Source organism: Puma concolor, chromosome D3 (genome assembly GCF_028749965.1).
Source record: "Puma concolor isolate L17-30 chromosome D3, mPumCon1.1.hap2, whole genome shotgun sequence".
NCBI classification, from domain to species: domain Eukaryota; kingdom Metazoa; phylum Chordata; class Mammalia; order Carnivora; family Felidae; genus Puma; species Puma concolor.
Window position 1 is genome coordinate 44,068,494 of NC_141678.1, and position 12,596 is coordinate 44,081,089.

A 12,596-nucleotide genomic window follows, 5' to 3' on the forward strand; every position below is an offset into this window, starting at 1 on the left:
TAGGGCCCAATCCCACAACCTTAGGGCCATGACCTGAGCTGACATCAAAAGCTGGACACCCAACTGACAGAGTCACCTAGGCAACATTATTATTATCATTATTATTAGTTTCTGCATTTTAGAAATGCCACTTCAGTAACAATAAGGTGAAAAGAATAGAGGGAAGAGAAATTCTACTCAAAGTAACCAGTTAACAGGCTTTCGAGACAGTTCAAGCAAAAAAGCATATAGGTTTGATATGAGGCAGAGGCTGTAGGAATAAAGAGGAGGAAATGGATAACTGTGTCATTCAGAAGGCAGAATTAACCTAATAACTGATTAAAAATAAGAGACAAAAAAGTACAGCATAGGGAATAGTCAATAACATAATAACATGTATGATGACAGTTGGTAACTACACTTATTATAGTGAGCATCGAGTAATGTATAGAATTGTCAAGTCACTATATTGTACACCTGAAACTTATGTATCATTGTAGGTCAACTGTACTTCAATAATACAAATGTTTTAAAAATCAAAGTGGGATGGGGCACCTGGGTGGCTCAGTCGGTTAAGCATCTGACTTGGGCTCAGGTCATGATCTCATGGTTCATGAGTTCAAGCCCCAGATTACGCTTTCTGCTGTCAGCACAGAGCTTCCTTCGGATGCTCTGTCCCCCTCTCTCTCTGCCCCTCCTCTGTTCATTCTCCCTCTGTCTCAAAAATAAATGTTTTTCAAAACTAATTAAAAAATTAAAAAGTGGGATTCTGAAAAAAAATGTCAACAGAAGAGAAAGAAAGAAAGAAAGAAAGAAAGAAAGAAAGAAAGAAAGAAAGAAAGAAAAAAAGAGAAAGAAAGAGAGACAGAGAAAGAACAGAGTACCATTACAAAAGATATGGAACACATAAGAGCTGCTTGGGAGGGGACAGAGAGAGGATGAGTTTAGCTCTGGCATAGGATGAAGTGCTTGTGCCTGACAGAAGGACAGAAAAGGAAATCCAATCAGAGAGAGAGAGAGAGAGAGAGAGAGAGAGAGAGAGAGAGAGAGAGGAAGAGGCGAGGAGAGAGAAAAGAGAGAGAGACAGACAAGAGAGATACAGCTTTGGAGTTCAGAGGAGCAAGCTGCACACACGAGATTACCTACAAAAAATGAGCAGAGAGCCAAGATCAGAATCATCCTGAGAAACATTTAATAATTAAAGGGGAGGGAGAGAAGAAGAGGAGAGAAGAGGAGAAGGGGGAAGAGATCCTGCCAAAGGGATGGAAAATAAAATCTACACAGGTGGGAAGAAAAAAAGAAAGAAGGGGAACATGAAAGGGTTACAAAAGTTCAAAGAAGGAGGAACTGATTAATCAGTGTCATTTGCAGCAAAAAAGAAAAATAAGATAGGAATGAAAATTATTCATTATATTTGTCAATTGCAAAGCTGTTCATTAGCATTTGCTGGAAGGCTTTCAAGGAAGAGTTGAAAATTACATCAGGTGACTTTTGTATTTAGCTGTTAACAGAAATAGTAGGCATATCAAATTTTTTTTCTTCCCCTGTGATCTTTCTTACCAGAGCAAAAGATAAAAGGTAGCAGCAGCCAACGACAGAAACTTCTGGCAATCACCATTGAACAATATCAGCCCAAAGAAAACACAATTCCACTAAATATTCTTTGAAGCCCGATGTACCACTAATCCCACAGATAAGTAATAAGTGAGAGCTGGGTTACAGCAGCGCCTTATTGTCACATTCCCTAGGTCAAAGATTCTTTAACTTTAAAGATTTCTGAGCCGTTGTTAACTATGTAACTTGAATAGCTCTAATAGGATGAGAATTTAAAAGACATAGATGGTCAATGGGGCGCCTGGGTGGCACAGTCGGTTAAGCGTCCGACTTCAGCTCAGGTCACGATCTTGCGGTCCGTGAGTTCGAGCCCCACGTCAGGCTCTGGGCTGATGGCTCAGAGCCTGGAGCCTGCTTCCGATTCTGTGTCTCCTTCTCTCTCTGCCCCTCCCCCCTTCATGCTCTGTCTCTGTCTCAAAAATAAATAAACGTTAAAAAAAAATTTTTTTTTAAAGACATAGATGGTCAAAACAGCTAACAGGTACTCACACAGTTCACTCTCCCTTTTTCCACTTTCCCTTCACATCACCTGTTCAATCTTACATTTAAGAGTAAATATATTAAGAAGCAAGAGAATTACATCAGCTTTTAAAACATGATTGCTACTTACAGTCCCCTCCTCAGTTAATAATATGTAGGCCACAATACACAGAGTTCAAAGAACTCTCCAAGGATGGCCAAATAATTATTTCTAACATATTTTTTTAAGTAAGCTCTATGCCCAACATGGGGCTTGACCTCAAGACCCCAAGATTGAGAGTCTCATGCTCTACCAACTGAGCCAACCAGGTGCCCCAACTGTTTTTAGTATTTTTAAGAAAAGTCTTGGTCAACTCTAAAGGACCTTCTCAAATCTAAGTAAGATTTTTTAACCTCTGTCCCATGAACATGAGCTAAATGGACAATAAAAAGGACTCCTGTCTCTAATAATTACTTATAACAGTAATTTTCAGTGGACAAATTAGATGGTGCTGACTATACTGGTTATTCTCCCATTTGCTTTCTCTCTTTTCTAGCCATGAAATCCATGCTCCTTGAAATCAATCCTTCCTTTGGCTTGAAATCTATAGACTGCATTACCTGGGTTTACTGTTCTACTTTAATAAATGGGAGACACCAGTAGGAAATCAAAAGGTGGGATAATGAAAGTGTTCTTTCTCCCCACCTTTTTATTGCCTTACTGTAGTGATAGCAGTGTTCTACATTCTATGTTCCTCTTTGATGATGCTAGGTTTTTCTGAACTATGGCAACAATACCTGTCTCTCCCTGTCCTTTCAAACTAGGGACAATAGTTTCCCACTATTGTTGATCAATGGGTATTTTCACAGCCTTTATTTATTGCTCCTCTTGACCCTGCTCATGGCACTGTAAATAGTCCTTTCACTAAACTCTCTTTTAATGAACGAACAAAATGTGGTATATACACAGAATGTGATATATTCAGCCTTAAAAAGGAATCAAATTCTGAAACATGTTACAACATGGAGAAACCATGGCTAAGTGAAATAACCCAATCACAAAAAGTCAAATATTGTACGATTCCACTTACATGAGGTGTCTAGAATAGTCAAATTCATACAGACAGAGAAAGTAGGACAGTGATTACTCAGGGCTGGGGGTAGTGGAATAAAGAGTTTAATGTGCACAAAGTTTTAGTTTGGGATGAAGAAAAATTCTGGAGATAGATGGTGGTAGAAAACAATGTGAAGGTGGTTTTTTTTAATGTTTTTAAATTTATTTTTGGGAGAGACAGAGCACAAGTGGGAGAGGGGCAGAGAGAGAGGGAGACACAGAATCCAAAGCAGGCTCCAGGCTCTGAGCTATCAGCACAGAGCCTGACACAGAGCTTGAACCCACAAACCGTAAGAGCATGACCTAAGCCGAAGTCAGACGCTTAACCGACTGAACCACCCAGGCGCCCCCATTACCACAGAACTATACACCTAAAAATGGCTAAAATGGTACATTTTATGTTATGTATATTTCATCATATATACAACACTCTCTTTAGTTAAGTCTTTTGTTTATGTTACCTGTTTTCTTGTCAAGACCCGTACTGATACCTTGATTTACCATAAATTCCTAATTCTAAAGATTAGAAAGACTGCCACTGTCAATTTGTGTAGCAATTTATAGTTTATTAATTATCTCCACAAAAAATATCCCATTTGATATTCAGGCAAGAAATCAAATTGGAAGGAGATAGTAGGTTAAAAAATACTATCAAAATTTAAGTTCACTAACTGCACAATCAAAAGAAATATGTTTACTTACTTAATGTTTACTTAATATCATGCACACAAAACACACTGTCCACAAAATAACTTTTTAAAAAATAAGAAAAAAATACCTACCAAGCTTTTATCCACATTGGGGCTACTTCGGTTATCATTAGGATTTGCTGAAGATAAGTATCTGAGAGAAAAAGAGTTTTTAGAACTAAAAGAACCAAAAACCTCTTCAATATTCAATAACCGGTAACATATACTACATACTTATTTTTTGGTTTAGTATTGTGCTTGTTCTGCTTTTGAAAAATTGAGTACAAGTTCATGACTCCTTATTTTATATAAAGATTTTATGTAAAGATACATATGTATAAAAGTGATACATACATTAAATAAAACCCCCAGTTAGGTCAGAGCAGCACTCTGTAATTATATACCTTACTATCCCTGCAGCCACACATATGACTATTCGTACCAAGTAGGATAAATAAAAACTATAAATAGTCTCGAGTTAGTTCAGATTAGGTTTTCGGCCATGAGAGCAGGCTATGGCAGCTTTTGCCACCAAACAAATCACTAAAGTATTTAAAGTTTTTAGAGCTTTTTGCAATAGGGATTGGGGATAAGGAATTGTTGATTTCTACAGAAATGTGCACAGCTTTTCTCTCTGCCCCAAATTACTCTTCAGCCAAGAATGATATTGCCTTTCTGGGCAAAAAAAGAACTTTTGCCTAAACAGTTAACATAACCTAAGTTCTGGTGATGTCTTGCTAACCTTTTGAGACTCCAAGGCTTTATATTCACTATAAAGGTAGGTAACATATAAGATAGTAGTGATCTTTAGAAGTCTTTAGATATCTTATGAGATTTTTAAACACATCTAAATAGATCATATGGAAAAGATTTTCTAAGCTCTCAAATGTTATATAAAGGTAAGGTACTAGTGCTGCCTTTTCTACTGCTTCTGCTACTTCCTCTACCATGCTACAACTACCACTATTAATACTTCTACCATCACCACCACTATAGTTGCCACCGTGGTCAATCAGTAGAACACTCTCAAAAAGGTATCAAATAGCTCCATATACTTCCTAGCTGTTTTAGGGCAACTGATAATGCACTACATATTCACTACTAGTAAAAAACAGAAGATAAGTTCCTTTAAGAGTGTTCTAAAAAAAAAAAAGGAAAATATGCCATTTTTATGTTTTCCTTGGAAAATTATTCAGATCAACTAGAGAATAAAATAATCGGAAGACAGTTTTTAGGCACTGTGTAGCAGGTTTGTAGAAAAAAGGTCTCATGTAACAAATGACAAATTCTAGATGTAGTACAATTTCATTCCATTAACTACTGTCTCAGAAATTCAGTGTGAGATTCCACATTATGTGATGTAAATAAAAGCATATGGCAATGCCAGTAGAATCTGAATTAGATAGGAAATCAGACCATTTTCTAAGAGATCTTCTAAATTTTAATATGCTATATAAGTTGAAGTTAATATTTAGCCTCTGCAAAGTTAATAATATAACTTTCTCAAAATGCAGCACTGGAAATTAAGGACACCAAATGTACGCATCCATTCATTCTTTCACTCTCTCCCCCCCACCCCCAAAGATCTTTTGTATATTACATTGTTGCTTTCATATAGAATCTGGTCATTTAGATAGCTCTTTATGAGAGGTTTTAGATTATTACAAATGTAGCTAGAAGTTTAACCTTTAGACTATTAACAATCTTTGTTCATTTTGCTGTATTTCAGCAATAAAGATCTCTACCCTTGGTAACTGAAAGTATGTTTGGATTTCAGGAGTAAGAATTTCAGAAGTTTTCTATTTCATGCCAATAACTCAAATTATACTTACATTTTATACTAAGGCTAATCAGTATTTTGCTGATTCTTTAAGATCAACCACACCTTCGACCATGTTATAAACAATTACTAAACAACACTATATTATGCAATAAAGTGGTGGTACTGAAGAACAGAGTACAATTTCTGTTTTTGAGAAACTCAGAAATTAGTTTGGAATATGCAACATATGGATGCCAGGAAAAACTAGAGAACATAATCAAGTATGTGACAATGTACTACAAATAGTATGTATAATGTTTATTTAATTCAAGATTACTTTTATATCAATAAACCTAAAAAAAGTGATTAACTGATATAACTACATAAAATCCAAAAACACTGGGGGGGGGGTGTTTATATCAACATTACAACTGTTCAGAAAGCAAGCCAGAGGATAACTGATAAAAGGTACAAAAATATAGACAGGAAGACAGAAAGAAAGAACTCTTTAGCAAAAACCACTCTGAAAAACTTGTCTGTGTATTTTTTTTTCCTCTGTGTATTTCAATATAAAATAGCTACAATGTCATATTCACGAATATTGTGGGAAAAGGATTAAAATACTGGACTTTTCTTAGAATCAAAGTCAAGTACTACCTGCCTGGTTGGTGATACAACAAAAAGTGTTCAGTACTATCTTACAGTTGTATTATTGGAGAAATCTCATAAGGCAGGACTAATCTGCCTTCCTGTTTTCTAAACTTGGCCTGAATAGGGTCTTATAAAAAAGTTTTGACTAAAATGACAAAATGCTACACTTGAAAATATATCCATTTCCTCACTAGTGTACGAGCATCTTAAGAGAAGGTACTAATAACTATATCTTATTCATCTTTCTCCCTGCGTGCTTATTCATCTTTTTCTCCCTGACAAAAAATAAGTTGGCAAATATGTTTGAATGAATGAATGAATGCTCAACATACTGAAATTATGTTAAATGTTTAATTTGTTTCTCATATCGATTTGAAGACTAAAGCTAACATTAGCTCATACTAATAACAGCTAACACTGAGTGCTTATTCCATGCAAAGCATTGTTCTGTTCTACTGTATTGATATAATGAACCCTTACAATAATCCTATGAGACAAGTATCATCGTCATCATCATCATCACCATCCCTATTTTTGAGAAAATGGAAGCACAAAAGGTTGAAGTTATTTGCCCAAGGTCACAAGGTCTAAATTCTGTAAGATATGGTGAATTCATTTAGTGGTTTCTGGGGAGGGATCACTTAATTTTTGAATTACTAAAGCTTACAGGCCTTTGTAACATCAATATAGTGATGATAATGCTAGAAAACTATATGTTCTTCCAAAGTGTATCATAAAACCAGAATTCTTTGGATAACAAGATTAACTAAAATATAAGTATTAATAGAATCTTTTATTAATTACTGTAACTTTTTTTTTTTTTAACGTTTATTTATTTTTGAGACAGAGAGAGACAGAGCATGAATGGGGTAGGGTCAGAGAGAGGGAGACACAGAATCTGAAACAGGCTCCAGGCTCTGAGCTGTCAGCACAGAGCCCGACGCGGGGCTCGAACTCACGGACCACGAGATCATGACCTGAGCCGAAGTCGGCCGCTTAACCGACTGAGCCACCCAGGCGCCCCAATTGCTGTAACTTTAACACATATATAGTGCATCATTCAGTAAATGATTTCTGAAACACAATATCCTGATCATGGATGAGTCTAAAAGAAATGAAATATGGAATAATACAAGTATCATACATCACTGAAAAATGGCATATTAAGATATCTCTTCATATACCATTAAATGTTCTTAAAGTGACTTTAAGATATCCCTAAGAAAATAATAGACTACAAAATTAGTACTTACCCCTAAAATCAATGTTTAGCATACTTACCTACGATTGCTGTAATACGTAAATCCTACAAAAGGTAACTGATTGCCAACAAAAGCTTTAGGTATAGGGAATGTTTCTTCATCTCCTTTATCTTCTTCCAAGTCATCAAAATTACTTGTATCAATGTCGCTACTTAAATCAGGTACAACTGGCGCTACAGCTAAAAATGGAAACAAAATTAGTAGTTTATTTCAAATTTAATAAAAAAATAAAGTGAAGCAAAGATTCCATACCAACTACTAAGTTTCTTACATACAAATAAGTTGCAAACCAAATTCCAAATGGGTTGAATCCTATTTCACCCAATTTTATTAGGGCTATTAATCAACTGATATTGACCATTACAATTCTATGAAACAATCATCTCCTATAATTATCATCTATACTTCAAGTTTAATTTGAATATTGCAAGTATAAAGGTTTTAGAATATACAATAATATAAATATGCAAAAACAGTCAGGACTCTACAAAAGACTTTGCAGAAACCACAGCATAATAAATTGTACTCAAAACTGATTGATTTCAAATGAAACAAACTAGAAATCAAGGTTACCTAGACTCTTAGTAGTCCTGGATATAACATTTGGTACTGAAATATATTTATTAATCTAGAATTTAAATGGTTAGTATCCACCCCTCCCCCCAACTCAATATCTCTATAAGACTAAGTCACAAGGAGCAATGTATTTTGAATTTTATTTTCAGTCTAGCTACCTTCCCTGAATCAAGTCATTAAATGATGACTCCATGAGGTATTTATGAAATGGCTGTTAGGAAAAGAGGGTAGAGATACAAAACATGCACACAGAATCTTCAAGAGTTATAAATGTGATGGAGAGCAAGACTCATAAAAATTTTTTTTAAGTTTATTTATTTTGAGAGACAGAGAGAGAGCGTGTGCTCGTGCACTCACAAGTGGGGGAGGGGCAAAGAGAGAGAATCCCAAGCAATCTGCATACCAGCAGCACAGACACCAACATGGGGCTCAAACCCAGGATCTGTGAGATCATGACCTGAACTGAAACCAAGAGTCAGACACTCAGCCAACAAAGCCACCCAGGCCCCTCATCTAATAAGTATATACGGCAATGCTTAAATCGTCATAATATGGGAGAAAATAACATGAAACTAATATTACCACTATTTTACTTTGGAACTTGAATAGGCTACAGAGAATACACCTAAAAATACATTTTAGAGAAAAAGCTTTTTAAAGATACAGTAGTATTAATAAAACATTATGGAAATATCAACTAAACATTGAATAATTATTTTAGATATAATCATCTCATGTTTCTTTAAAAAAGATGAAGAGCAACAAAAAATAATTGACCTGGTTTCACAGTCTTAATCTTTTATATAAAGAAATCATTTTTCTAATGAATTATCTGGGTATTCCAGGCAAGAAATAACTATTGATGCGCATCACAGATACAGTGAAATATCTGATGAATCTGAGAATGAAACATATTTAACCCAAAGAAGCTATAATATTAACTAAAAATGAATGAGAAAAGACCTTTTCCACCATTCTCTCTTCTTAATGACCAGGAGAACTGCAGTCCTGACTAGACAATTCTAGCTTCCTAATACTACTAACTGCCTAATTTGTAAAATGAAGTGGGAGGAAAGTTGCTTCTTCTTGTAAAGTACGTAAGCCAATTATGGTCTTGGCATAAATTGTACTTTTAAACAGTGGTTCTCATTTTTAAAACAACTTTGCCCCCCTGTGGGACATTTGGCAATGACTGAGCTCTTATAACTGAGGGAGGTATGCTCCTGGCATCTAGTGGGTAGAGACCAGGGAACCACTAAACATCCAAGAAAGTTCAGGGTAAGCCACACACAAAAAGACTTATCTGGTCTAGTGTTGAGGCTAAAAACCCTACTTGAAAATTATCATATAAGAATGATTTTAAAAGGAAGCAGAGCATGCTTGGTGATTTTTTTCTTGCTGTTTCAGATGTATCTAGTCTTTTCATAGATAACACAGTAGGGGCACCTCGGTGACTCAGTTAAGCGCCTTACTCTTGATTTCAGTTCAGGTTGTGATGTCATGCCCATGAGACTGAGCCCTGGATCAGGCTCCGCACTGAGCGTGGAGCCTGCTTAAGATTCTCTCTCTTGTTCCCTCTGTCCTTATCCCCTGCTCACATGTGCTCTCTCTCAAACATTAATAAATAAATAAGGAAACACAGATAACATGCCATTTCAGAACAGTTTTAAAATGGGACAAATTCTGTTTAAATTTTGAGGTACAAGTAGGGGAAATCCTGGGAGAATTATAAAAGTAATATTTCTTCTACTTTCAAAGTAAAACATTTAGGCTTTATAGATACCATATAATCACATCAGAACTAATAAATAAGAGTAAGTATAAAGATAGCTTTACAGAATTACCATTGATATATACAGTAGTCTATTTATAAAAATTTACCTTTCAATAAATAACTGGGAATATAGGAACCATGTTCTGTAAGAAAGAATCCAGGTGACGCCATAAAAACATGGCAGAGTAAGGAACTCTAAGAAGCTACCTTTCCACTGAAATAACTATTATGCAGGCAAAAACTATCATAAGCAACTTTTTCATAACTCTGAAATCTAAGAAAAGACTTGGAACAAGCAGGGGAATGTTTAATGAAGAGAGAAGCTAGTAAATGTTGGCATTCCGGGAACTGTTAACTGGCTGACCAATGAGATAATAATGGGAAAGGAACTTCAGGGGTCACACATGACAAAGAATACAGACTTTGTAAAAACAGTCTGGAAAAGTCACTAAACAAATGGATGACTGAAGCCCACAGCAAGCAATAATAGCAAACCTGGAAGGGGAGAAATCGGATTTCCAGAGTTATAACCCTGTAATATTTATTATGTCCAGTTTTTAATAAAAAGTTACAAAGCATATTAAGAAACAGAAAAAGTAAGGCCTATTCACAGAAAATGACAGAAAAATCTCTGAGGAAACCCAGGTATTAGATTTATTAAACAAAGACTTTAAATAAATTGCCTTAAATGTGCTCAAGGAAACCATGGACAAAAACTAACTGAGGAGTATGATATCTTAACAAACAGAACATACCAAAAAGGAAAAAGAGGGAACCAAATAGAAATTCTGGTACTGAAAAGTACAATAGCTAAAAGTAAAAATGTACAAGGGTTCAACAGCAGATTTGAGTAGGCAGAGGAACCAGTGAACTTAAAGATAGGACCACTGAAATTATCAAGTAGAGGAAAAGAAGCAAACAATGAAAAAGTCAACTTTTGGGACACCATAAATCATACCAACATATACATTAGGAAAGTCCCAGGGAAGTAGAGAAAGGGGCAGAAAGAATATTTAAAGAAATAATGGCTCCAAACTAACCAACTGATGAAATTTAAGAATCTATACATTTAAGAACTCCAAGTAAGAAATTGAGATCCACACCATGACATGTTATAATAAACGTTGAAAAGACAAAGAATCTTGAAAACAACAGAAAACTGACTTATCATACATCAGAAATCCTCAATAAGATCAAGAGCCTATTTCTAAGCAAAAACATTGAGGGTCAGAAGGCAGTGGAATGACATATTTTAAAGTGCTGAAAGAAAGGGGCGCCTGGGTGGCGCAGTCGGTTAAGCGTCCAACTTTGGCCAGGTCACGATCTCGCGGTCCGTGATTTCGAGCCCCGCGTCAGGCTCTGGGCTGATGGCTCGGAGCCTAGAGCCTGTTTCCAATTCTGTGTCTCCCTCTCTCTCTGCCCCTCCCCCATTCATGCTCTGTCTCTCTCTGTCCCAAAAATAAATAAACGTTGAAAAAAAAAAAAAATTTAAAGTGCTGAAAGAAAACAACAGTCAAGCAAGAATTCTATATCCAGCAAAATTATCTTCAAAAATGCAGGGAAATCAAGATATCCCCAGATAAAAGAAAGAGGAGTTTGTTGCTAGTAAACCTGTCTGGCAAGAAATGTTAGAGTTTTTAAGGTTTAAATGAAAGGACACTAGATACTAACTCAAACCTTTACAAAGAAATAAAGAAATAAAAGTAACTACACTGATAAATGTAAGAGCCAGCTTTATATATTTTTGTTATATAATCTACTTTTAAAAATAAATAAATAAATCCACTTTTCCCCCATATGACTTAAAATAAAATGGGTAAAATAATTATAAATTTATGTTAATGAGCACAGAATATATACAATTTGTGACAACAACATAGAAGAAACTAGATCTGTATAGAAGCAATTTTTGTATGCTTCTGACAGTAAACTGTATCAATTCAACCTAGACTCTTTTCAGTTTAGGATGTTAAATATAATCCCCAGGATGATGACACTAAGAAAATGACAATATATGGAAAAGGAATTAAGAGAGGGAATCAAAACAGTACACTATAAAACAATCCATTAAATACAAAAGAAGGCAATGATGTAGGAGATGAGGAACAGAAAAAATTCAGACATACAGAAAACAGAACAATGGCAGATGTCTTTACATACAGTACTCACTTTAAATGTAAATGAATTAGTCACTAATAAAACGTAGAGATCTGAAAAATGGATTAATAAAATTGATCCAATTATATGCAGTGTACAGACACTCACTTTAGATCCACAGACATAAAAATGTTAAAAGAATGAAAGATATTCCATGGAAAAAAGAGCTGACGTGGCTATACTGACATCAGACAAAATCAGTAAAATGGTTAGAAGAGACAAAGAAAAACAGGACATATTGATGACATTGATAAAACGGTCAACTCATCAAGAAGGTGCAACAATTATAAACAACACATTAACAACACAGCTCCAAAATATCTGTAGTAAAAAATGACATAAATGGAGAAACAGACAGTTCTAAAATAATGGGGTCATCAATAACCCACTTTCAATAAATGAACTAAACAATTAAACAGGAGATGAATAAGAAAATGCAAGACTTGAGCAACATCATAAATGAATTAGATGTAACAGACGTACAAAGCTCACTCCACCACCAAGAGCAGAATACAAACTGCACATGACACATTCTCCAGAACTATATGTTAGATCAAAA

General features: G+C 35.3%; 1 protein-coding gene and 1 long non-coding RNA gene across 5 annotated transcripts in view; one reads left to right on the forward strand and one right to left on the reverse strand.

Moving 5' to 3' along the window:
• LOC147575531 (uncharacterized) overlaps positions 1 to 1,673 on the forward strand; it is a 51,379-nt gene extending 49,706 nt beyond the window's left edge. The window contains exon 3 of the long non-coding RNA XR_015242483.1: positions 1,543 to 1,673. This is a non-coding gene — a long non-coding RNA (uncharacterized LOC147575531). The remainder of the gene's footprint in view (positions 1 to 1,542) is intronic.
• The window catches only part of ROCK1 (Rho associated coiled-coil containing protein kinase 1), a 161,476-nt gene that overhangs the window by 74,941 nt on the left and 73,939 nt on the right, over positions 1 to 12,596 (reverse strand). For all 4 annotated transcript variants that reach the window (XM_086682578.1, XM_086682577.1, XM_086682576.1 and 1 more), the window contains exons 10-11: positions 7,550 to 7,709; positions 3,949 to 4,009 (exon numbers count right to left, since the gene is read on the reverse strand). In XM_086682578.1, the coding sequence (XP_086538704.1) occupies positions 3,949 to 4,009; positions 7,550 to 7,709 (221 nt within the window). The remainder of the gene's footprint in view (positions 1 to 3,948; positions 4,010 to 7,549; positions 7,710 to 12,596) is intronic.